This window comes from Polypterus senegalus, chromosome 18 (genome assembly GCF_016835505.1).
Source record: "Polypterus senegalus isolate Bchr_013 chromosome 18, ASM1683550v1, whole genome shotgun sequence".
Taxonomy (NCBI): Eukaryota; Metazoa; Chordata; class Cladistia; order Polypteriformes; family Polypteridae; genus Polypterus; species Polypterus senegalus.
Genome location: NC_053171.1, coordinates 60,186,062 through 60,211,826, shown reverse-complemented (window position 1 = coordinate 60,211,826; position 25,765 = coordinate 60,186,062). Strand labels below are relative to the sequence as shown.

The 25,765-nt window shown below is 40.8% G+C and overlaps 1 protein-coding gene across 1 annotated transcript in view; it reads left to right on the top strand.

Annotated features, from left to right (window-relative positions):
• fcer1g (Fc fragment of IgE, high affinity I, receptor for; gamma polypeptide) overlaps positions 1-25,394 on the top strand; it is a 76,741-nt gene extending 51,347 nt beyond the window's left edge. Inside the window, exons 4-5 of the mRNA XM_039741640.1 lie at positions 22,785-22,808; positions 24,382-25,394. Coding sequence (XP_039597574.1) covers positions 22,785-22,808; positions 24,382-24,438 — 81 coding nt within the window. The 3' untranslated portion in view covers positions 24,439-25,394. The remainder of the gene's footprint in view (positions 1-22,784; positions 22,809-24,381) is intronic.
• The last annotated feature ends 371 nt before the right edge of the window (positions 25,395-25,765 follow it).

Below are 25,765 nucleotides of genomic sequence, written 5' to 3'. Positions count from 1 at the left end.
AGCGCTGTCAGCTTCCTGGGGAGACGGTGCATCAGTATGTCGCAAACTTAGGAGGACTAGCTAGCTCATGCAAGTTCGGGGCATTACAAGAGGAAATGATCTGTGACCAGCTAATCGAATGCACTAGCAATGATAAAGTTTGCGAAAGACATTTGCTTGAAAAGGATGATTTGACATTACCTAATGCAGTCGCAATAGCATTCAGTGTGGAATCTGCAGCTGTTTGTGTGGCGGAGCTTTCGAAACACTTTGCTTCTGTTTCCCCATCAGATAGTTATGCGCAGCACTCGCAGACGGACGATTCCGCAGCATCCAAAGTCAATGCAACAGACCGAGAACAGACAGTGCAGTTTGTGCAGCGCAGGCATTCAAGACAATTTCAGCAGCACTGTGGAAACTGTGGATCATGATCACACGCGACCAGAGCTCAAAGCTGCCCAGCACGCGGTCAGACCTGTCGCAGCTGTGGTAAACAAAACCACTTTGCTAAGGTATGTCGTTCTTCTCCAATCAGTGCGCACGGACAGACTGCAACTATAATTCACAATGTGATTTCAGGACCAGCAGCTTTCAAGTCATGCACAGTTAGTTTAAATGGTGTGAACATTTCCCTCTTGTTGGACACTGGTGCTACAATGTCCCTCTTAAATATACACACATATAAACAGTTTCTCAGTTCTATGGCCTTGTCTTCACCTACCACTACTGCCAATGGTTATGGGGACTCTTGGATCTCCTTGATGGGTTCAGTCTACCTCACTGTTCACTATGGCAAAGATGTTCTGCCTAATGTTTGTTTTCATGTTACAAAAAAAGGGGCAAATCTGATGGGGCTAGATTTGTTTCTTGCCCTGGGATTTTCTGTCTTAGATAAAAGTGGCATGCAAATCTTACAGGTAACCTCACTACAACAACAAAAATGACCTGGACTCTTTACAGGTTTGGGTTGCCTCACTGCCTACACTCACAAGCCTTAACTCAACCCAACTGTCACACCAGTTATACAGCCTTTACAACGTATCCCGCTGGCCTTTCGAGATGGGGTGTCCACTGAGCTGCGGCAGCTACTAGCAGCTGGCATCATTGTACCAGTCAACGCCTCCCCATGGGTCTCCAACATAGTAGTAGCTAAGAAGAAGTCTGGTGGCTTGCGCATCTGCGTCGATCTTCGTGCAGTAAATAAAGCAATAATTCCAGACAAATATCGACTTCCCACTTCAGAAAAACTCACAGCACAGTTACAGTATATGGTTCTATCTTATTTTCTAAATTGAATCTTAGGCAAGGCTATTTGCAAGTGCCCCTCCACCCCAGCAATAGAGACCTCACAGCTTTTTTGACACATGATGGCATGTTTCGTTATACAAGAGTAACATCTGGGTTATGTTCAGCACCAAGCAGCTTTCAAAAAGTCATGTCCTCAGTGTTTGCCGGCATCCCTGGAGTGGTCATATACTTAGATGACATTGTTGTACATAGGCCCACCGCTGCTGTTCATGACAAACATCTTCACATGGTCTTTTCAGCTCTGTCTAAACACAAACTCACATTGAATGCGGAGAAGTGTGTCTTTGCAGTGCCAGAGATAGAATTTGTTGGTTTCAAGTATCAGCTGCTGGCATATCTCCACTCCAATCAAATGTTGATGCAATTCACGCCATTCCGGAGCCTACATCTGCAGCTGAGGTGGCTTTCTTTCTGGGCATGGCCATGGCTATTTGAAGCTTTTGCCCCAGTATTCTGTTACTACAGCACCATTGCGCCAGCTCCTGCGAAAGAATGAGCCATGGGTGTGGTCTCCTGATTGTGCCAAGGCTGTTCACCTCCTGAAATCACAGCTTATTTCCCCTCCAATTCTAGCCCACTTTGACATCTCTAGCCCCACGTTTGTCACCTGTGATGCATCTGCTATAGCAGTGGGGGCCATGCTGTCACAAAGTCAGGGTCAAGTGAAGAAGCCCATAGCTTTTGCCTCTCGTGCCCTCACTGAAACAGAACGGAAATACTCGGTGGGTGAACGTGAGGCACTGGCATGTGTCTGGGCATGTGAGAGATGGCACCTTTACTTGTATGGCCGACATTTCACACTAAGAACAGACCATCAAGCTCTCACTACCCTGCTGTCGGCATCTGGCACTGGACACCGCCCATTGAGGTTACATCGTTGGTCTGACCGTCTTCACCAGTACCACTTTACTCTCCAGTTCACTCCGGGGTGTGAGAATGTTATTGCAGACCTCCTGTCTTGCTCAGTTACGGCTTCAGCCTTTTTTTGGTCAGAGTCTTCCCAGTGCCCTTCCTTTAATTCCTCATGTTAAGAACTCTGTCACCAGACAGCAACACAGAATGAAACAAAGGTTTGATCAATCAAAATGGGTCAAGGAGGTCAGCATAGCAGTCTCGGACTGGTTAAGAGTTCGGAAGCCTCATCGCAATAATAAAATGGCCTCTTTCTGGTCCTCACCAGTACAAGTCACCCGACAGCTTGGCCCAGCCACATTTGGTCTTGCTGATGGTTCTCGGTGGCATACCACATGTCTTCGAAAGGTGTCACCACCATCATCTGTTGTAGAATTTCATCCTGCTGACAAACACAATGAAAATTCTTTGGCCATTCCAAACGCATGGCTTGGTGACTCTGTTATCCAGCTTGATGTAGCACAAAATTAAACCGAGCCTGTTATTCAGCCCCAGGAGCCATCTCCACGTCCCACTCGGTTGCATTCTCGCCCTGGACACTTGCAGGATTTTGTTACTACATTACATGTTTAACTGTTCTGTTATATACTTGGATTTCTTTGTTGTTGGTGGGAGGGGGGAGAAATGTTATATATCTGCACTGTGATATTAATTGCAGGGTTCGATTATGCAGCCATGTGCAGTAGGTCTGCTGTTTGGTGAGATGAGCTTGTTTGCTTTGGTCTGGAAGAGGAAAACGAGAGAGGACAATAAAAAAGGTTTTGAAGTTGTTGCACTTACCATCTGTCAGCGTCTCTCTTTCCTAGACATAAAAGAAGGGTTGACCATCTATGCAAGTCTTGCTTAATTTTTTCCATACAGATGGCGAAATTTTGTTGATAAAGAGCTTTATGTTTGCTTGTAATATTTACCCCTAGTTATTTAAATTGATCTGCAATGATAAAAGGGAAGGTGTCCAATCTAATATTGTATGCTTGAGAATTCACTGGAAAGAGCACACTTTTATTCAAATTAATTCTGAGACCAGAGATCTTTTGAAATTCTGTAAGTGCTGTTAAGACTGCAGGCACAGTATTTTGTGGGTCTGAAATATATAGTACCATATCATCTGCATATAAAGAAATGTTCTGTTCCAGTCCTTCTCTTATAATCCCCTTTATCTCATATGCATTTCGACAGTGAACTGCCAGTGGTTCAATGGCGATTGCAAATAGCAGTGGTGACAAGGGGCATCCTTGTCTGGTACCACGTTCTAGTTTGTAAGTAAGTAGTCTGAACAAATGTTGTTGATACAAACTGAAGATACAGTAGTTTGATCCATGCACAAATGTTCAGTCCAAACCCAAATTTCTCTAATGTAGTGAAAAGTAGTTCCATTCAATTATGTGTATCAAATGCTTTTTCTGCATGCAACGATAATAATATCTCTGGGGTGTTTGACTTTGCTGGTGAATATATTACATTAAACAGGTGTCAAAGATTGGAAGCTAAGTGTCAGCCTTTAATAAATCCAGTCTGATCTTGTGATATTACCAAAGGCAATTTTTAATATTAACATCTTTGACTCTGCCACCTCCAGCTCTGTCTCCTGCTCTCTAGTCAGTGCCATCATCTCTAACCCATATAACATAGATGGTCTCACTACTGTCCTGTAGACCTTCTCTTTCACTCTTGTTGATACCTGTCTCTCTGAAATCACTCCTGACACTCTTCTCCACCCATTACACCCTGCCTGCACTCTCTTTTTCACCTGTCTTCCACAATCCCTGTTACTCTGAATTGTTGATCCCAAGTATTTAAACTCATCCACCTTCGCCAACTCTGTTCCCTGCATCCTCACCATTCCACTGACCTTCCTCTCATTCACACACATGTATTCTATCTTGTTCCTACTGACCTTCATTCTTCTCCTCTCTAGAGCATATCTCCACCTCTCCAGGGTCTCCTCGACCTGCTCCCTACTCTCGCTACAGATCACAAACATCATAGTCCACGGGGACTCCTGTCTAATCTCTTTTGTCAACCTGTCCATCACTATTGCAAATAAGAAAGGGCTCAGAGATGATCCCTGATGTAATCCCACCTCCATGTTAAATGCATCCATCACTCCTACTGCAGACCTCACCACTGTCACACTTCCCTCATACATATCCTGTACAACTCTTACATACTTCTCTGCCAACTTTCTCATACAATACCATAACTCCTCTCAAGAAGCCCTGTCATATGCTTTCTCCTAGTCCACAAAGACCCAATGCAACTGCTTCTGGGCTTCTCTATACTTCTCCATCAACACCCTCAGAGCAAACGTTACACCTGTGGTGCTCTTTCTTGGCATGAAACCATACTGCTGCTCACTAATCATCACCTCTTTTCTTATCCTAGTATCACCTACTCTTTCCCATAACTTCATGCAGTGGCTCATCAATTTTATCCCCCTGTAGTTACTACAGCTCTGCACATTCCCCTTATTCTTAAAAATCGGTACCAGTACACTTCTTCTGCACTTCTCAGGCATCCTCTCACTTTCCAATATTCCATTAAACAATCTGTTTAAAAACTCCACTGCCATCTCTCCTAAACACCTCCATGCTTTCACAGGTATATCATCTGGGCCAACAGCTTTTCCATTCTTCATCCTTTTCATAGCTGTCCTTACTTCTTCCTTGCTAATCCATTGCACTTTCTGATTTACTATCTCCGTTCATCATCCAACCTTCTCTCCCTCTCATTCTCTTCATACATCAGCCTCTCAAAGTACACCTTCCATCTGCTCAACACACCCTCCTCACTTGTGAGTATATTTCCATCTTTATCCATTATTACCCTAACCTGCTGCATATCTTTCCCAGCTCAATCCCTATGTCTAACCAATCGGTACAGGTCCTTTTGTCCCTCCTTAGTGTCCAGTCTCTCATACAACTCATCATACGCCTTTTCTTTAGCCTTTGCTACCTTCACCTTGGGCCTTATCTTCTTTTACTCTTGTCTACTTTCTGCATCTCTCTGACTATCCCACTTCTTCTTTGACATCCTCTTCCTCTGTATACTTTCCTGTACTTCCCCATTCCACCACCAGGTTTCCTTTTCCTCCTTCCTCTGTCCAGATGTCACACCAAGCACCGTTCTTGCTGTCACTCTTACTGCTTATGCTGCAGTTGCTCAACTATTTGTTAACTCTTCACTGCCATCCAGTGTGTGTCTTACCTCCTCCCTAAACTCAACCTTGCAGTCTTCCTTTTTCAACTTCCACCATTTCATCCTTTGCTCTGCCCTCCCTCTCCTCGTCTTCTTCTTGACCTCCAACATCATCCTAGAGACCACCATCCTATGCTGCCTAACTACACTTTCCCCTGCCACCACTTTTCAGTCTTTAATCTCCTTCAGATTGACTCTTCTGCATAGGATATAATCTACCTGTGTGCAATTTCCTCCACTCTTGTCCGTCACCCCTCTTGCACGTCACTCTTGTGTGTTCCTCCCTTTTTTTTAAATACGTATTCACCACAGCCATGCCCATCCTTTTTGCAAAATCCACTGTTCTTTGACATTCTTCATTCCTCTCCTTGACACTATACCTACCCATCACCTCCTCATCTCCTCTGTTCCCTTCACCAACATGTCCATTGATATCCGCTCCAATCACCACTTTCTGTCTCTTGGGTATACTGTCCATCACCTCATCCAACTCATTCCTGAAATCTTCTTTCTCATCCACCCAACTTAAGGGGCATATGCACTGACATCATTCATCAACACACCTTCAGTTTCCTGCTTCATAATCATTACTCTGTCTGACACTCTTTTCACCTCCAAAACACTCTTGACATACTGCTCCTTTAGAATAATCCCTACCCCATTTCTCCTCTCATGCACACAATGATAGAACAATCTGAATCCACCTCCGATCCACCTGTCATTACTCCCCTTCCATTTAGTCTTTTACACGTAATATATCTCACTTCCTTCTCGCCAGGGGTGGTCCTAGCCTCCTTGGTGCCCTGGGTAAACACCTCCTCTGGCCCCCCCGCGCACCCCCCAGCGTTCTAATAAACAATGAAAAAATACAGTGCAATAAAACAAACTGTTGGAAATGTAATGTCTAACAGAGACAAAATCAAATTTTACATTTATACAGCACCAAAATATTTTGTTATAGTGTAAAGAATTTTCACTTTAGTACCATCTCCAGTCATCAGTTCACCAGGTCACTAACAACTACATAAATATTTTCTCTCAGAGCTGCACTCAGTTTATTATTTCGGGTTAACTTTCCCCGCCTACCATTCTCCACTACGTGAGTCAATTGCATTAGTAAATTAGCACGCAATCATATATATCCATACGAAAAAACTCTTACTAACTCAAATAATTTTATCAACATGTTCAAAATCTCATTGACGATATTTTACCGTTTTAAAGCCTGTAATGTGCACTCCAATTATGGCGAATTTACTAACCTGTGATAAAGAATAGAGAGAGCACAGGCATTAAGCTAGAGTCAGCTTCACACAGGAGGATTTATTCTTCCTGTTTGCTGTACTCTGCTCTATGCTGCTTGTGCAAGGAGCGCCCAACTAACGATTTCTACGATTTTGCACAACCCAGGAAAAATTAATTGTGACATAATGGGCTTGGATTGACAATATTTTAAATGAAATGTGCTTTATTTGGAAGCACCCCGCCCCCCTCCCCTTTCGACAGGTTGTCTGTGAGACTTCAGCACAGCAGCAGCAAGCAGGCGCACTGAGGGCCCTCGCACTAATTTCCCGCATATATGGGTGTGATAGAATTTAGAAAACACATCAGTGCAAATTATAAGTCTACAGTATATCATAATGTCTGGTGCTTTTGTATTTGTTTGTTTGTTTTAATTTTGTTTTATTTTGCGAGCTTGTTATTAGATGCCGCGCCAGCCAGCCAGAGAATCCCCGCCCCGCCCCTCTCCTCCCTTTTCTGCAAGCAGCAAACGCACCTTGCAAATGGAGGGTGCCCTTATTCCCTGCAAATGGGCAATAGAAAACAAATCCCAAAAATGTGCTGGAATGATGTCGGGGCAGCATGGGCACGCGCAAAAAAATTTTGCCAATGCTCAAGATGCCGCCCCCACAATGATGCCGCCCTGGGCAATGGCCCATGTTGCCCATATCAAAAACCGGCACTGCTTCTCTCCATCATATCAGCTAACTCTCTTCCCTTACCAGTCATACTGCCAATATTCAAAGTTCTTACCCTCAGCTCCACTCTCTTTAACTTCCTCCTGCCCTTCTGCTTCCAGACACGTCCCCCCACCCCCTTCTTCTCCTTCGGTCAACTGTAGCCCAACCTGTAGCAACCTGTTGGCCATTGTAAGGGCCGATTTATACTTCACGCTCAGAACGCGTACGCGCCCGCATCATGGCTGCCACGCGTTCCCAGCATTCATTTCATGCGTCCTTTGAGCAGGTCCTCAGAAATTAACGCGACGCGTGCGCAAATTGCAGTACCAGCAAAAAGTCGGGGGGGGCGCAGTGTGCTAAAAGTCGAAACGTGACGTCAGAGTCTCTGTTTACTATCTACATGTGACAGCAAGCCTCTATGGAGATCCTTCAGGGATCGATGTACGCGCTTTGCTGTTTGATGAATGGTTAAAAGTGGTGAAACAAAATACCGACATACAGATGCATTCGTGGTGCTTTTATATTCAAGCGTCGCATATTCCCGATTGTAATGACACGATACATTTTAAAAGTCTCACATACCATCTTTTGTGCCGTCTATTTTTTTTTTTTTACTTTACCTGCTGTCAGGTCCAAGAAACTCGTAGCGATTAAAAACTGGGATGACCTTTACGATGATCTGCTTTAATAATAAAGTAAACTGCAAGGTTAAAGTGGACATTTCGAGATTAAAGCCGAAATTTCCACTTTAATCATAAAATACACGTTTTCATCGTGTCTTTTATTTTTTTCTCAGTGTCTCAAATACAGCGCTATACATTATGTTGCCGATGTGAAGTTGAAAAAAATAAAAAATAAACCGCGTTGCATCGCGTCGCGTGAAGTATAACTCCGGCCTTAACCCAGGCCTCGACTGATCCGGTATGGAAATGTGTATTATTGTCCGCATGTTGATCTGGCAAAGTTTTACATGAGATGCCCTTCCTGACGTAACCCTCGCCATTTATCTGGGCTTGGGACCAGCATGAAGAAACATACTAGTTTGTGCATCCCCTGTGGCTGGGTTTTCAATAGGATAGCTGAACATTTAAATAAATGCAGCTCACCCTGACACTTACGATATCTTGCCATTTACGAATGCTGCCCAGATCCTATTTTTGTCCATGACGTTTCCACCTGCATCGGCTTCAGGAGAACAATGTGACTCACTGCTGAAGATGACCCTATAACCTGTCCATGACAATTTAGGTCATTGGCTTAGTCTGTATGACAAATCAATGGAGGAAGTAGCAACAAGCAAAACAGAAATGAAACTGTCTGCTAGGATTGTGTGGGGTTATTACAAAACACGTGTGTCAGATGACATATCCACCACATATTTCTTTTGAACTTTGCTAGGCAGTTCTACAAAATATTGTATCTATCTATCTATCTATCTATCTATCTATCTATCTATCTATCTATCTATCTATCTATCTATCTATCTATCTATCTGATTGGTGATGATGTCAATCTGGTAGACTTCTGACATGAAGGCTTGTGCATATATGCAGAAAAGGGGCACATTGATTAATGAACCATATTGATAACATTGTCCAGTCTTTAGGCTTATTTTGACAGAAAGTGTTACAAATTATAAGGAATTACAGTCTACATCAACCCGTTCTTCCTCATTTGGTAAAGGACAGACTGACCCCTATCCTTTACCCTAAAGGTAACCATTCCATTGGCACCTATAAAATATCAGAATCAAACATTCTTCATATACAGTACATGGATGTGTTCATAACAGATCAGCAGGTGTTTAGAGAGGAGAGATCCTTATATACTGAACAGTATCTGAAACATGACGGTATCTAACCCTTAAAAAGTGCCATTAATTTAGATCTATCTGTTAAAAAATTCTAGCAAGAAATGTAGACAGAATAGCAAAAGAGCCTTTTAGTAAATTAAATTGCAAAAATTGACCTAGGCCTAATTCAGACCGGATGTATTATATGGAAAATTAAGTTTGGGTAAACTGTAAGTACTGTAAATCTAAAGATTTGAGCAAAAGAATTTAAAGTTTCTGATAGAATTACATATTGAGTGACTTTTAGTGTATATAGTAAGTATACTGTACAAATAGACTTGGACTTATCACTGTCTTCAACTGAACAGTGCACATAAATGATTAAAAATGCTTATTGGAGATTGACCTATAAAGAGCCCACACGCTGTGGTGTACAAGTAAAAGGCATTTATTTAACACATTAATGAGGCTTTGTCTGGAATGTTTTGAGCAGTTTCGACTGAAAAACGGCCTAGAAAAGAGCAGTAAGGCCAATTCCAGTATCGTGGTGTATGACTAGTGCAGAACAATTAAAGGAGCTGAAATTGTCAGGTTTGAGAGCAGCTACTCCTTTCTGAGTTCTTTAGTAAGGAAGAAGGTGACACTTGGACAGGTGGTAAAGTGATCATACAAAAAATTCTTTGAGCGGACAAATATGGATGCATAGACTGCCTATCTTGTGGGGCTGTTGCACAATAAACTTGAAAATGCTGGGTGAAATTAGAATTAAGCTGTGGTATTTACCCTTATTGGCCTTTTATAATATTTTATACAAATATATATTTTTATTGCTATGATTTAGAATGTTGCTGATAGGTAGCAAATTGCCATAGTTGCCATGATGATTTAATATTGTCACTTCATCTAGCAGCATTTGTCTACAAACCCTCACAAATGCAGGGAGAGCATACAATCTACACACAGAGGGTATCTCTGCTGAGATTCGAACTGGGGTCCAAGTTCTGTAGGTTGTGGAAAGGCTACCTACATATTAATTTCAGTATACTATTTAAAATTTACTCTAAAAGTATGTGTAATGAAATCACACTTAGGGGGGCTATGTAAACTGACTGCCATATTTAGGTATACTAACATTAACAATTTAACAAATACAGAAGTAATGAATTAACATCAAGGGTTCAACCATTTAGAAAGTAAAGTTTATTTGATACAAGAGAAGTTATTTATCCAAAAACTATTTTTGTGATACAAAACACAAAATGCATCACAAAGTGCTGTCGTAGCCTCAAATTAATTTGTGCTCCATGTTTAGTGGTATGGCATGGTAATTTGGGCAGCAGTCCTAAAGTGTCCTGGATACCTAGTGCCAGAAAAGAGGAGTTGAAACATACATTGGCCCTTGCAGACTACAGTTATGTGGTCATGAAACACATCTTTGACTTGGCTTTCTTTTTTCTGTGCTTCATTAAAACTGAAAGCAGCGCAGCTCCTTACAAAAGTGCTGTCTCTAACAAGAAATTCCTTTGTCTATTGTTTTTTTTCAACAGCTTATTGTATACATTGTCTATTTAACGATTCATGCAATTTCTGTTTTCACACAAATCATCATGCAGCATGAGCATGAAATCAGGAAATGGTATATTCATAGCTGGCAAGGAAGTTTAATTTTCTGGGTAAGATTTTAGAGAAGCACTTGCTTGGTGTTTCCCACTTCTGTCATATTTAAGATTTTTTTAAATACTGTATTTGTAGTTATTATATAGCGAGCTTGACTCATAAGTGGAAGACCACTGAATTAGAATCAATTTCATTGAATTAGTAATGAGTTGTGTAACTACAGTAGTTATGTTTAAAATAACTTACAGTATTTCAAAATGGAGATGTATAGGTAGTAAGAGTAACATTACTTTATAACAAGAAAATACAGTATAAAGACAAATCAATGAATACATTCTAATTCCTCTGAAGGAAGGAAATGTAAAGCACGGTAAGCTAGGCCAGGTGGTAACTAAAAAGAGGAAACAGAAAATTAAATTTGGAACTGATATGGGAGAAAAAAAGTCTTGGGGACAAGAGTCATTGAGACAAGGTCACGTAAATGACTCAAGCCAACTGGGCACCCAGCCACACACATTGTGCAAGCCAGCATCAGAGACTACTCTTGATGTTCTGTACTGTATCTGCGGGGTGTGAAAGAAACCTCCCCAAGGAAGACAGGAATAGTTCAATCAACTAGATTTTTTTTCAGTCACAGATGAGTACATGGATTCTATGTTGCAAGGCAGAAGAGCAAAGTTCCATTTTTCGATTGGCTTTTTATAATTTCTCCTTCCTCCCCCTTCCCCTTATTTATAAAAAAAAACATAATATACATTACAGTCTCTTTGATGTCCTGTTGAAAGACTAGGAGGGACAATTTGGTCAAGCCCAGCAGTAGAAAACAAAAAGATGAATAACAAACTATACTAGCTGGTTATGATAATTACAACAATTTACCCTTAAAGAATAACTGACAGGTATTTATTCATTATGAAAATGTGAAACATCTGTGTGACTGGTATCATCTATGGAAAGAAGATCATTCCTGAATTTGAGGGTCCTCAATAAAGACTAGTCCTTCTATTACTTCTGGGTATTTTTGGAACTGTACAAATGTCTACAGTGTAAATTCTGGTCTTTAGACTTTGGTTTCTGTTTTTTTATATTAAGAGATTGTTGAATTGTGCTCACCTTAAAGAAATTGCAGAAACTAAGAAGCACAAGAGAAGCACAAGAAGCACAAGAGATTTTCTGTCATCTACTGTTTAACCACATTGACGCTATTAATTAATGACATGTGTGGAACGTGCCCCGGACACAGACAGACGGACAACGTTTGGTCACCCAACATACACATATTTATTTATAAAATTTACAGTTTAGGTGCACAACCCAGTGCTTCCAGCACCAATCCCCCAAAGTCCAGGCCTCTCTCTCCAGTGCCTGCCTTCTTCAGGCCGCCTCCACTCCTCTCTAGCAAGACTACCGTCCACTTCTACCCGACTCCAGTCATCGAATGAGGGGAGGCGGTCCCTTTTATATAAGCCTGGATGGGCTCCAGGTGCTTCCCGACACTCCTCTGCGGACACTCCCCTGTGTGGCGGAAGTGCCGACTGCGCACCCGAAAGCCCTCCGGATGTCCCCAGTCTTCTTCACCCCAGCACTTTCTGGTGTAGCGGAAGTGCTGAGGTCTAGGGCTCTCCAGGCACCGGGGCACCCCCTGGCAGTGACCACGGGCCCTTACAAGGTTGAGCTTCCAAGCTCTGCCCCCATGGTCCCCAGCGCAACCAGGGTGGTCACCCCCTCGTGGTCTGGATGAGGCGCAAGCCCTCCTCCGGTCCTCCTGGGCGTCCTGGCTGGGTACCACCCCCAGCCGTGTGCCACACATGATAGGTTATTCTTAGTTTTTTGGTAATTGGTGATTTGAAAGAGTATACATGGTGGCTCTAAAAGAGGGTTTTGTTGTACCATTTAATACTCATTTGCCATGTGGACTGAAAAAGTTGAAGTTTTGTTGTTGTTCATCCAGACTCTTGTTTTAGACATCCAGTGTTGGAACGCTTGTACTCTTAAACCACTATGAATCCGTCCTGCCTTTAATTAATTTTTTTTTAGAGAAGATGCTAAGTGAACATTCCAAAAAACCCTTCTTCATCATTGTGCCAACTGGCATTGTTGTGAGGTGCTGCATTTGGCTTCAGTGAATTTTTTTCGAAGACTCTTTCAACACATTTCTTCTTTTGTCAAAAGATTTGGGCATGAAATGAGTTGCAGCAAAATTTGTGCCTCGCTTCCTCACACCTGAACAAATGGACAATCGCTTAGCTGCGTGCTGTGCATTGAAAGAGCAGTAAGGGGCTCACCCTGATTTTTTTTTTCCAAAATCATAACTGGAGATGAATCTTGGTGCAATCCAGCCAATGGAAAACTGCCTCTTCCCCACAACCCAAAATAGCATGACTGTCGAATATGAAAACAATGATCATTTGTTTCTTTGACATGAGGGGAATTACGCACTTTGACTTTTTCTTTGTTTCCCTGGATGCAAAAATCCATCAAAGGGAAACGTTTTGCCGTTGTGGAAGAGGTGAAACAGAAAGCAGCAGAAGCCCTAAAAGGGATCAAAATTGAGGAGTTCCAAAAGTGTTTTGAACAGTGGAAAAAATGTCTCGATGAGTGTATTGCATTAAATGGATAGTACTTTGAAGGTGACTGCAGTTTGAAAGTGTAAAAATAAATAAACAATTTTTTATGAAGAAATTTTGTTTTTTTGGGTCGTCCCTTGTATGCTGTGCTAGGGCAAACAGCAGAAAAACATTTTTAAATGAGGACCAAAAAATGAATGTTGGTCAAAAACAAGCCAAGAACATTACCTATTTAGTCAAATCAATCTATGGTTAAAACCACAACAAATGCTAAACTCAAAGCTGATTAATCATAGCCAGTGTCCTTTAATCAAGAAACCCTTTTTAAAAAGCACTCGCTAAATTCTCACAGTATTTCTCAATAATCTCAGATGATCAGGAAGTGTTTAGTGCCAACCCATATACCATTGCACATTTTGGCACATTTTTCTTAGCAATGTTGGGGCAGCTACACTGGAAGTTGGTGGTGCCCACAAAAACTAAAATGACATCACAAAAAGAAATGAACTATTTATTAACTTAAGCAAAATGAGTTCAAAATAAGCTAACATCAAAAATGAATTCAGCAGTACTTCCAAAAACAAATAACTGCATAGTTCTTAAAAGAAATCCATTTCAAAAATGAGAAAAACATAAATAATAAAACACAGTCCCACCATCTAAAGCCTGTTTTCTGAACAACATATATTTATTTATATATTTTGTTTTTTTTGTATTGCCCTGAGTGGTCAGGATTAATAAATTACTTCTCAGAAGTAAGAATGCTCCCAAGGGATGCATTTACCAAAGGCTTAATAAGCTGTTATTTTTACATATTTGCACATTCACAAAACTGTTTAATTCATGATTATATGTGGCTGGAGCCAGACCCAGAAACCCTGGGTACTTATCAGATAACAACAGTCCATCACAGGTCATAAACTGAAACCTGTTTACACTGGGGCCAATTTAGAGTGGTCAGTTAACCTCACCTGCATGTGGGAAGAAAACCCATGTAAACATTTGATGATAGGATGCATAATCTGTGAGTAAGCCTAACTAGCCATAGTGCCACCCTTTAGTTATTTTTTTGTGTTTTTAAAAAGAGAAGTTGATTTAGCCTTGAAACACCACTTCAGTCTTGTAACTACACCGACAGTATCAGTACATTTTTATGGAAAGGTCAGACTGGTTTGTCAATACATATGGTTCACATGATTTCTCTTCTGGTATTCTTTTATTTATTTTTTTACTTTCTAAAGACATGTATACTTGGTTAATACTGTAAGTGAATCTAGATTGTGATTGAATTTGGGTGTGTGATTGAGAGTATTAATGAACTTGTGTCACATCCAGGGTGGACTCCTGCCTAGTGCCCGATACAGCTGGTATCACCTATGCTCTCTATGGTCCTATACAGATGGATTTTGTGGGTTCAGAAAACAGATGGATGGAACTTACATTAGCTGCAACAATTTTTAACAATTTCTCCAACATATCCCTAATAATGTGCATGATAAGGTAAATAGTAAATAAATAATGCTAATACAGTAAATGTAAAAAGTCCATGTATTTTAAATGAGACACATACACTTACCTATTTATCACTGGCCAGCCCGCAGTTCCATAGACTATGCTACAAAGATACAGTAGATTAAAACAGTTATGAGCAGACCAAGCCCTTATGCCAAGCTTGAGGGTGGTGTTTGTCAGTGTCATGCTCAACCAGTTAGCTTTGCTAGGCTCAATCTGAGGAAGATAAACGTTTCTGGTACACTGTAGGAAAAGGAGCAGGGTTTGGTGCAATTTCTTTTAGGCCTGAGTTAAACTTGGCAATCGAAACTGGCTCTTGAGCATGGTACAATTTCAGTATAGTCTATACATGTGACAATATAGACTATAAAGCTTTAATAGTGGAAGGGAATCCTAAATTCAGGCTGCAGATTAAATAAATCAGGCTAGATATAGACTGTCTCACCACTTCACATAATTATTCCTAGGATCAGGCTTCTTGATGTAGGAGTTTTCTTTGTCCTACTTTTGATGGAAGATGTCAGGTGTGGGAAACGTCTCAGGCTCTGAGCTGGAGTTTAATTCAGCAGTAGTCAGAGCTGTGTGAATATGACTTCAAGTAACTGCCTTTTGGAAGATCTGTTAGACTTTCTTAGAAACGGTGGATACAACATCCTAAAATTGACCTCCTCCTGACCCTGTGAAATGCCAGGGTCATATAGGTAGTAACAAAGATAGACACGGGGTACAGTTGGAAAGAAATGGTCTGCCTCTTCTGAAATTGTTACCAGATTTCAGTGAAAATGTAGCAATGTGAATGCTTTAAACGATGATCAATTCATTTGATCAATCATTTTGTGAGTCAGCTTATTCCAGTCCTGGGTCACCAGTGTTGGCAAGCTATACAGGCTGCTTTAGGAACAAAGAAAGAATTAAATTAGATGGCACACCTGTGCATTACAAGGTTTCCTTACATACACAAACACACACACATACTCTTTCATCCTGATAACCCACTTTGTGAGTCCGTTTATTGCAGTCCTGGGTCACAGATATCTGTACACAAATCCAGAGTGCTTTAGAAACAAAGAAAGACATAATATAGATGGAGCACCTGCCCATCACAAGGTTTCAGTACACACACACTTACACTCTCTCTTATCCTGATAATACTTATTGGCACTAAGGATATTGAAGATTGCTGGAGTACAACTAAGACAGAGTACATGCCAGAATTTCTTATTCACGTTAATATGTTACACTGATATGGATTTAGGTCCGTTAGACAAGTGGTTCTCATGTTCAGTCCGGCTGGCTGCAGGTTGTTGTCACAATCAAATTGTACTTTTAATCAAACTCCTACAATAATTAAGCAAGATGTTATTTCTCAGTTTCTATGTTTTGATGTCAATCCAGAATTTACAAGCATGGGTTGCCAAATTTGTATTGGAATGTAGAAGCAATTATGTTAGTTACATAAGGTAATTTACTGTTTTTTAAACTAGGTTTTGAGATATTTATCATCTGATTTTTATTCCATTTTTTTAAGTCTTCTGATCATTTAATCCATTATTTCCTAATGAGTCCTGTGTCTACACTGCATGTTGTTAATTGCTGTTAATAAGATACAACTAAAGCACCAAATTCCACAGAAATAGGAGTGAATTTATAGGAAAATGGTAAAATTGATTTAAGCATTTAATGTTATAGCAGAACAAAAATATGTCCATCCATCCATCCATTTTCCAACCCGCTGAATCCGAATACAGGGTCACGGGGGTCTGCTGGAGCCAATCCCAGCCAACACAGGGCACAAGGCAGGAACCAATCCTGAGCAGGGTGCCAACCCACTGCAGGACACACACAAACACACCCACACACCAAGGCCAATTTAGAATCGCCAATCCACCTAACCTGCATGTCTTTGGATTGTGGGAGGAAACCCACGCAGACACGGGGAGAACATGCAAGCTCCACGCAGGGAGGACCCGGGAAGCGAACCCAGGTCTCCTAACTGCGAGGCAGCAGCGCTACCACTGCACCACCGTGCCGCCCCACAAAAATATGTATATCTTATAAATGTAAATATTGCACTACTGTGTCATTTCAAAATACACAATAAAGTAAAAAAGACTGACTAATAAAACCAGCCAGATCAATCTGAGGTAAAATGACTCACTGACTATGAATAAAAACCTGCAACCACAGGGACTGTAGCAGATAACCACGTCTATAGGCTGCTGGTCCATATGTATTTTAAAGACTTTTAAGATGAACCATGTAACTGGTAAAAAATAAATGTACATTGTAATGTAAAGCTTATTTAAACCTGTTTAAATCAGCTGTTAGATGTGAATATTAGGAGGTATTTGGTGTGGCTAAATTTTGTACAATATTTAGGGCATCATACTCATTATTCAGTTCACTAGCAGGATTGGTATGTAAGATTAGTTTTGTCCACAAAACACCCATCCAGAAACTGAACGTTACACCTTCATTCAGTTCTTGAATCCTTTCTTTTCATTAGGCATAAAGCAACACCTGACCAATTTAGAGGTATCATTTAACTTGGTATGCATATCATTGATTGGGCTGTGGAAGGAAAACAGAGGTCCCAGGGTGTAGGACACAAGACAAAATTGCAAATTACACACAACTGTGTCCCTGTACCCAACTAGCAGTAGCACAAACCATCATCCCAGCCAGGAAGCAGTATGCATTTTAACAGAGGAGCCATACTGAATAAGAAGCACAGCACTGATGGGGGCTTGCTTTCATACTGATAAAATGTTTCTACCAAGAGAGCCTGCACTGGGTCTGAGAAGCCACCAAGATACCCACAGAGCAGGAAGGGTAGCTAATGGAAAAAAAAATGACTTTGTACCGCAGTGGTCACTTCGGAAACAGGAAGCTGTAAGCCCACTGAAAGCAGTGTGAGTTGCTAAGCAGGAAAAGTGTCAGTGCAACTGTCTGCTTGTGCTCTGTGCTGATACAACTTCTAGCAAATTGTGAAGAGCTGCAAAAGCTAGCCAGCTCAGTCCAGCCATCAGCTCAACATATTTCTGTAATGGAATTTTGAGCACAGGGCATATTATTGCAAACTTCTGCTTTGTTTCAACTGTGATCATTGTTGTTTCTTCTAAGTCCCAAACAGAGATTATAACATCATAGGACGGATTTACTGGACTGTATTAATGATAAAAAATGTGAAATTTCTGAACACTTCAGCTTCGTATAGGATTTTCAACACAACTTGAGTTTTTCTTAAATAGTGCACATCTTTGGTAGTGTGCACATTTGTAAATGCAAGAAAAAATAGTATAGTGCTCCACATAAACACCATCTAATACACATTCATATGTGTTTTTAACCTGTGTATAGTCATTAGTCAAGTGGGACCAGTGCCTATCCCAGGAGCATCTGGAATAAAGTAGGAACCAACTGTCATCCAGGGCAAGGTCATGATGCTTCACAGAATGAGTAGATGAGTGGTTGGATACAGAGCTGCTAAAATGGTCCATTAATAACTTTGACACTTTTAATGAGAAATACAACATATTGAAAAAATGTGTATATAAACATTATATGGACAAAAGTATTGGGACACATCTCTTAATTATTGAATTCAGGTATTTCAGTCATACCCATTGCCACAGGTGTATAAAATCAAGCACCTAGCCATGCAGTCTCCATTTACAAACATTTGTGAAACAACCTGGGTCATTCTGACGTGCTCAGTGACTTCAAGAGTGGTACTGTGATAGGATGCCACCTTTGCAATAAGATGATTTTTGAAATTTCATCCCTGCTTGGATATTCTACAGTCAACTGTAAGTTATATTATTTGAAAGTGGAAGTGTTTAGGAACAACAGAAACTTAGCCACAAAGTGGAAGACCACGTAAAGTCACAGGGCATGGTCAATGACTGCCAAGTTCCACTGGCATTAATGTAATCACAAAAACTTGCAGCAGGAGCTTCATGGAATGGATTTCCATGGCCGAGCAGCTGATTGCAAACCTCACACTAGCAAGTCCAATGCCAAGTGTTGGATGAAGTGGTGGAAATGTGTTCTGTGGAGTGAAGAATCATGCTTCTCTGTTTGGCAGTCATATGGGCAAGTCTGGGTTTGGCGGATGCCAGGAAAACGTTACCTGCCTGACTGCATTTTGTCAACTGTGAAGTTTGGTGGAGGAGGGATAATGGTGTTGGGGGTGTTTGTTAAGGTTTGGGCTAGGCCCCTTACTTCCAGTGAAGGACAATTTTAATGCTTCAGCCTACCAGGTATGTACTACCACCCTGGATCGAGAGGGGGTGCTAGCGCTGATCTTCTCCTCTTCCATTTCATCTGCAGTACTGATAAGATGCCCAATGATGTCAACAGACTCAGCCCCTTTTGAACAGATTGCACTGCAGGACAGAACTCCTAACTGGTGCTATGGATGGTGACTCCATCAATCTGGAGGAGTACACAGACTCTGTGACTGGCTACATCTCCAAATGCATAGAGGATGTTACTGTTACCAAGGATGTTACCACTAGAGCCAACCAAAAGCCCTGGATGACAAGAGAAGTGCACAAGCTGCTCAAGATCAGAAATGCAGCCTTCAGATCTGGAGACAAGGCCGCCCTTAGGGTGACCAGAGCCAACCTGTCTCGTGCTATAAGGAGAGCTAAGTGGGCATACGCGCAGAAGATCAACAAACAATTCAGCAGCACCAGAGACACACGTCGTATGTGGCAGAGTGTTCAGGCAATTACAAACTACAAGCCCAATCCACACAGCAGTGATGGTGATGCCTCCCTTCCAGATGAGCTGAACAACTTCTTTGCACGGTTTGAGGCACAGAACAAAGAGCCTGCGAGAAAAGCAACACCTCCCTCCACTGACCAAGCACTCTGTCTCTCCATAACAGATGTGAGGAGGACTCTATCCAGAGTCAATCCAAGGAAGGCTGCAGGACCTGACAACATACCTGGTCTTGTGCTCAAAGAATGTGCAAGTCAACTGGCTGGTGTCCTCACAGACATCTTCAACACATCTCTGAGCCAGTCGTCAGTCCCAACATGCTTCAAGTCGACCACCATCATACCAGTGCCAAAGAAGTCATCAGTGACATGCCTGAATGACTACCGACCAGTTGCACTCACACCAATCATAATGAAGTGCTTCGAAAGGTTAGTCATGTCACACATAAAGACTAATCTCCCTGCCTCCCTTGACCCTCTTCAGTTTGCATACCGCTCAAACAGGTCAACTGAGGATGCCATATGCTCTGCCCTTCACATCTCCCTGACACATCTGGATAAAAAAGACACATATGTCAGGATGCTATTCATAGACTTTAGCTCTGCCTTCAACACAATCATCCCTCCAAAGCTGGTTGTAAAACTGAGCAGGTTGGGCCTAAACACCACCCTCTGCAATTGGATCCTGGACTTCTTGACAGAGAGGCCCCAGTCAGTTCGGATGGGCTACAACACTTCCAGCATCATCACACTGAGCACTGGAGCACCGCAGGGCTGTGTGCTTAGTCCACTGCTCTTCACCCTGCTGACTCACGACTGCACAGCCACGCACAACACCAATCACATCATCAAGTTTGCATCAAGTTTGCGGATGATACGACGGTGCTGGGACTGATAAGCAGGGATGATGAAAGAGCATACAGAGATGAGGTGAAATGGCTGTCCGCATGGTGTGAAGACAACAATCTATCTCTCAATGTCGACAAAACAAAAGAGATAATCGTGGACTTCAGAAAATCACGTCCTGCCCACATCCCGCTCAGCATCAACGGTTTAGATGTGGAGATTGTTAGGAGTACCAAGTTCCTCGGTGTGCACTTAACTGAGGAACTTACGTGGACACATAACACCTCATCACTAATCAAGAAAGCCCAGCAGAGACTACACTTCCTGAGGCGGCTGAATCAAGCACGTCTTCCCCCTTCCATCCTCACCATGTTCTACAGAGGCATCATAGAGAGTGTCCTGACCAGAGGCATCACTGTCTGGTATGGCAACTGCAACATATCCGACCGCAAGCGCCTGCAAAGGATAGTGAAGACAGCAGAGAACATTATTGGGGTGCCTCTCCCTTCACTACAAGACATATTTTACAAACGCTGTGTCCAAGGCCTGCAGCATTGTGCAGGACCCCTTACACCCCTCACATGGACTTTTCACACTTCTGCCATCCAAGAGAAGATATTGCAGCATCAAAGCCAAATCTGCGAGGCTGCAGGAGAGTTTTTACCCCCAAGCTGTTAGACTCCTTAACACCAGGCTGCCCCCTGGGACCTTCCACACGGCCTCAACCTCCTCTACAAAACAGAACTTTTATACATGAAAACCACTATCCTGCAAAGAACTGAAAATCTCATACTGACCTCTAAGGATTTATGAAACATTCTGACCTGTCATTGTTTACACACGTCTTAAACAACTATTATCATACACTGATAATTTCTGTATTATCTATATCTATTATTTATTATTTATTTACTTATTATATTACATATCTTACACATCAATATTGCTGCTACTTGTTTGTCCTATCTTTGCACAATGTCTTGTCTTGTTTGTTTGTGTTTTAATTATAAATTTTAAAATTTTTATTCTATTTTTAATTTACTATTTGCACATCATGTTGTTACACTGTGGACCCTGAGCTTCGCAATTTCGTCTATCTGTATACTTGTATATGGTTGAGATGACAATAAAGTTCACTTTGACTTTGACTTTGACTTTGGTGACTGAAACAAACAAAAATACCTTTCCTGGTGACTTTTCTTTCTGTTTTGGAATTTTTAGTTACATTTGCTTCCTAAGTGGCCATTTTTGTTTATTTTTCTTTAGTTGGCGCCCCAACATTTATTTGTGGGTCTTGCAGTCCTTTATAACCAAGCACAATAAATAAATATATATATATATATATATATATATACATACAGTGCCCTCCATATATTTTTACTTGATGTACCCCTCTGCTTCACAGTTTAAAGTTACAAATCAAACAATTCAGACATGATTAAATTGCACATTGCTGACTTTCATTTAAGGGGATTTGCATACATTTCAGTCACACCATGTAGAAATGACAACACTTTTTATACATGGTCCCCCCATTTCAGTGAACCATAATGTCCTGCACCCACCACAGTATTTGTATTGATTATACATACTGTACAAGTGTTGTCAACCTTGATAAGGTTGTGTTCTTTTGTTATATTTTTTATATATTATGTAGCATTTGATTGATATATTCATATATTATACCTACTGCATTTACTGTAGTGTTCAAAACTGTGAATGAGTCATCATTGACTGGTTGCATTTTTATTTTGGTAGTTTAGGTTATTCTTTGGTTAACATCTGTTGATTTTAGTTTTTCTGCTTTAGATGTCAGCTTATAGGGACATTGACAACTATGACAAGAACAGGCCATCAAACTTATCCATTCTGTTCAAATATATTGTCCTAAATAACATCATGTTGTGACTGAAAGTCCCTAAAGTTCTACTTTCTACAACACTACTTGCTAATAATGATTGTCCAAAATTTGCCTTGAACAATTTTTCAACTCTGTCATTTGTGAAGAACGTATTTTAAACTAACAGCTGGGATCCACTATATTTATTTATATTACTATACCTTATATTAATTATAATTACTATATATATATTCCTTCATAATGTTAAACACTTCAATCATGCCCCATCTTAATTTCTGTCACAGGATCAGCCTAGTCACTTTCCTCTGAAGTTTTTTCTGGTGCTTCTACATCATTTCTTTAATATGGAGAACAGAACTGTACAGAGTATTCTTTGACAGCCGTCAATAGTGCTTTATACAGCTTCAGTTTGACCTCCCTTGACTTGAAGTCCACATATCGTTCTGTGTAACCTAACATTTTTGAATAATTTAATCACTTGCCATTTCTTCTCTTTTATTACAGAAACAAGCTGAAGGAATCTATACGGTATGTACACAATTGATCCTATTGTGTGCCTTGTGCTGACATATCTGGTGTTTAGATTCAGGTGGCCACCAGATGGCTTGCTCCACAGATACCGGATGACTTGGGTGCATGATTTTCTCCTAGAATTGTGTCCAAATCACAACAAGAGTTATTACATGCACCAAGGATGAAAAAAGTCTTTTACAAGAGAGTTGGTTTTGTTATAAACTAGGGTACTAACAAAATAAAAGAAACACCTATGTAAATTGTCTTAATAGGCTGTTGTGTCACACTGAGCTATATAAAACTGCTTCAGTGCAACTTGGCATACATTGTCAAAGCATCTGAATAGTGTTTGAAGGCATGATATTGGTCTGTAATGAGCTAAGGTCTGGCAACAGGATATCCATGATTCATGTTTTACATCATTGTTGTGCTCTTCAAACTATTCACTGACCAACAAGCCCAGTGGAAATTGGTCATTAAGACAGAAATGTTTCATTTTGAAAGAAGCTGTTTTGTAGTGTATTTATTGGCATTTACCTTGGAAATCAGTGGACCATGCCAGAAAATTGCACTCTCACCAGAAGACAGCCACCTAAACCATGCACTGCATAAGGCAAACAATATGAGTTGTGGACTCCTCTGCTTAATAACTACAAGGTGAAGGAAGACAAATCTAACCAGATGTCTATTTTCCACTTTTCTGAAGTCCTCTGCTTGTGTTTGTTACACTACTCCATCCATGAAAGCAAATCCCAGAGGTCTCTTCTTTGAGCAACAATGGTTATCACAGTGAACAACTCATCAATGATTTGACGTAAATAGAGGTGGGATCTTATATTAATATGCAGTGTTTTATGGTGCTGCAGGTCATACAGATTTCTTTGATCAGCCATATATTGTGTGCCACAAACCTAGGTAACTGTACCTCAGTCAAGCATTGGAAATAACTAGTCATAGTTAATAAAGAACTGTGCAATGTTAACAAGAGGGTCTTTAGTTACAAGGAAGAGTTTTCAGGAGGCCAAAAATGTGACAGCTGCAGCAGTGGCCAAAATGAAGGTCCTTGTGTGGGTGAGGTTTACTAGGGCCATGGGAAATTACTTTTGGATGGTCTGACTTGTCATGCTTAGATACTGTATACCATACTTTATGAAATTCTCTTAAAAGTCAGAATATCCATCATCTACTGGAACTGCTTTATAAATTGCTTATTTTGTATCCAAATGGTATGAATTAAGCCACTCCAGGGTTTCAGAACACTTTGTTGAGCCCCTCCTGCAAAAAAGCTCAGGCTAAGACTGGTGGCCACCTTGTAGAACTCATTGATTTTTGGAGTGACTGTCGTGTAATAGCATCTTTGCCTGCGGCTACTCTTCAACACTTCTGACCTTTAACACCACTGGTCTTACTGTCTCTAAAAAAACGTTTAAGCATTTTGCTTCAGCTGTAGTGTTCATGGTCACAGTTCAGATGAATTACTGATAAATCTTACTTCCCATCCCAACTCTGCACGCTCCTTGGTGAGTAGCTGTATAATTATGAGATATGATGACAACTCATGCTCTGTCCTGCCTTTCTTGTTTTCCAGGGCTTGACACCTCGCAACCAGGACACCTATGAGACGCTCAATCTTCAGAAACAATAGGAGAAATGTGTACTGATTTGCCTTTTGAAAATTGGTCTTAGCCTTTGCCCTTAATCTGCCCAAGTGACGGGTCTAGCACCACTCCAACTCCCACCATCACATGTTTTAAGACTGTGCAACCTAATGTATAACCACCCACTGCCTGCTGTTTAAAGCCATGCTGCTGCTGTGGCCGACATCATTTGCACACCACTTCGCTGCATCCTGTCTGGTATCCGAGTGCTGATCTGTAGATGAGCTGGCATCTCAACCATTCTCAAGTTTAATGTAGACCTTGGCTTGTAGGTACCAGGGAGGGGGGACGTTCAGGCGCTGAGACACCTGCTAAATGACAGTCACATTCAAGAACGTCTGCACAAATGAAAATGTCACTCATTGAATTGGAGAACCAAATGCCAAGGGAGTTTAGGCTATTCTTACTAAGCATGTAACACTTAACTGCCCATCATGCTACAATACAATTTCAGTTATAATTGGCTGTATAAATGTGGCATTAACAGAAAATTAATGCTAAAAAGTCATATAATGGGAAAAACAAGCATCCTCCATAAATATAGTGTCCAGACCTGGGTTCAAATTCAGCCTCCTGGTATTAAGGCAGCAAACCTGAACATTGAACCCTCAGATAAATAAATCCAGATATAAAGAATTGTAATGTGCCCAAATCTTGTACGACCACTTGAATGAATATGCTCCCCAAGTGTACAATGATAAACAAGACTTTAGCAGCATTCTTCTTGCATTTTACTGCCCCCTGCAAATGTCTATTATGCATAACAACAGATGATTTTGGCTATTTACAAGAGCAATGAGAGCATCCATCTAGTAAGTGAATGCAAAATGTAAAATAGGAAGAGAAGAGTGATGGAAGCCGTCATGTTTATTGAATTTTGCTGGGTTTTTTAAATACTTATTTTGCATCATTATTACTATTATTAAAATGTATTTTTCAAACAGCTATTTCAGTAATATTATATCTTTTTATGTTTCCACCAACCTCATGAGCTTATTAAACATGTTTAGTTATAATTTACTTGTGGTAAAAGTTATTTAATTTTCCATTGGTTTGATTACTCCTTTTCCAGCACTCACTGTTAACACTCAAACAAAGCCTTCAAAACTCACACACCCCGTCTATCCATTATAGTTGAAGCCTTTATTGTCATTATACCATGTATAGCAAAATTACATAGCAACTACTCCTTCAGATGCAAAATACAATCAACCATTTACACAGTAACTAAGAAAGTACTACATACAGTGTAGGTGGAGAGAGAGAGACAGAAGGAGAAAAAAATAAAAGAGAGAGGGACAAAAGGAAAAAAAA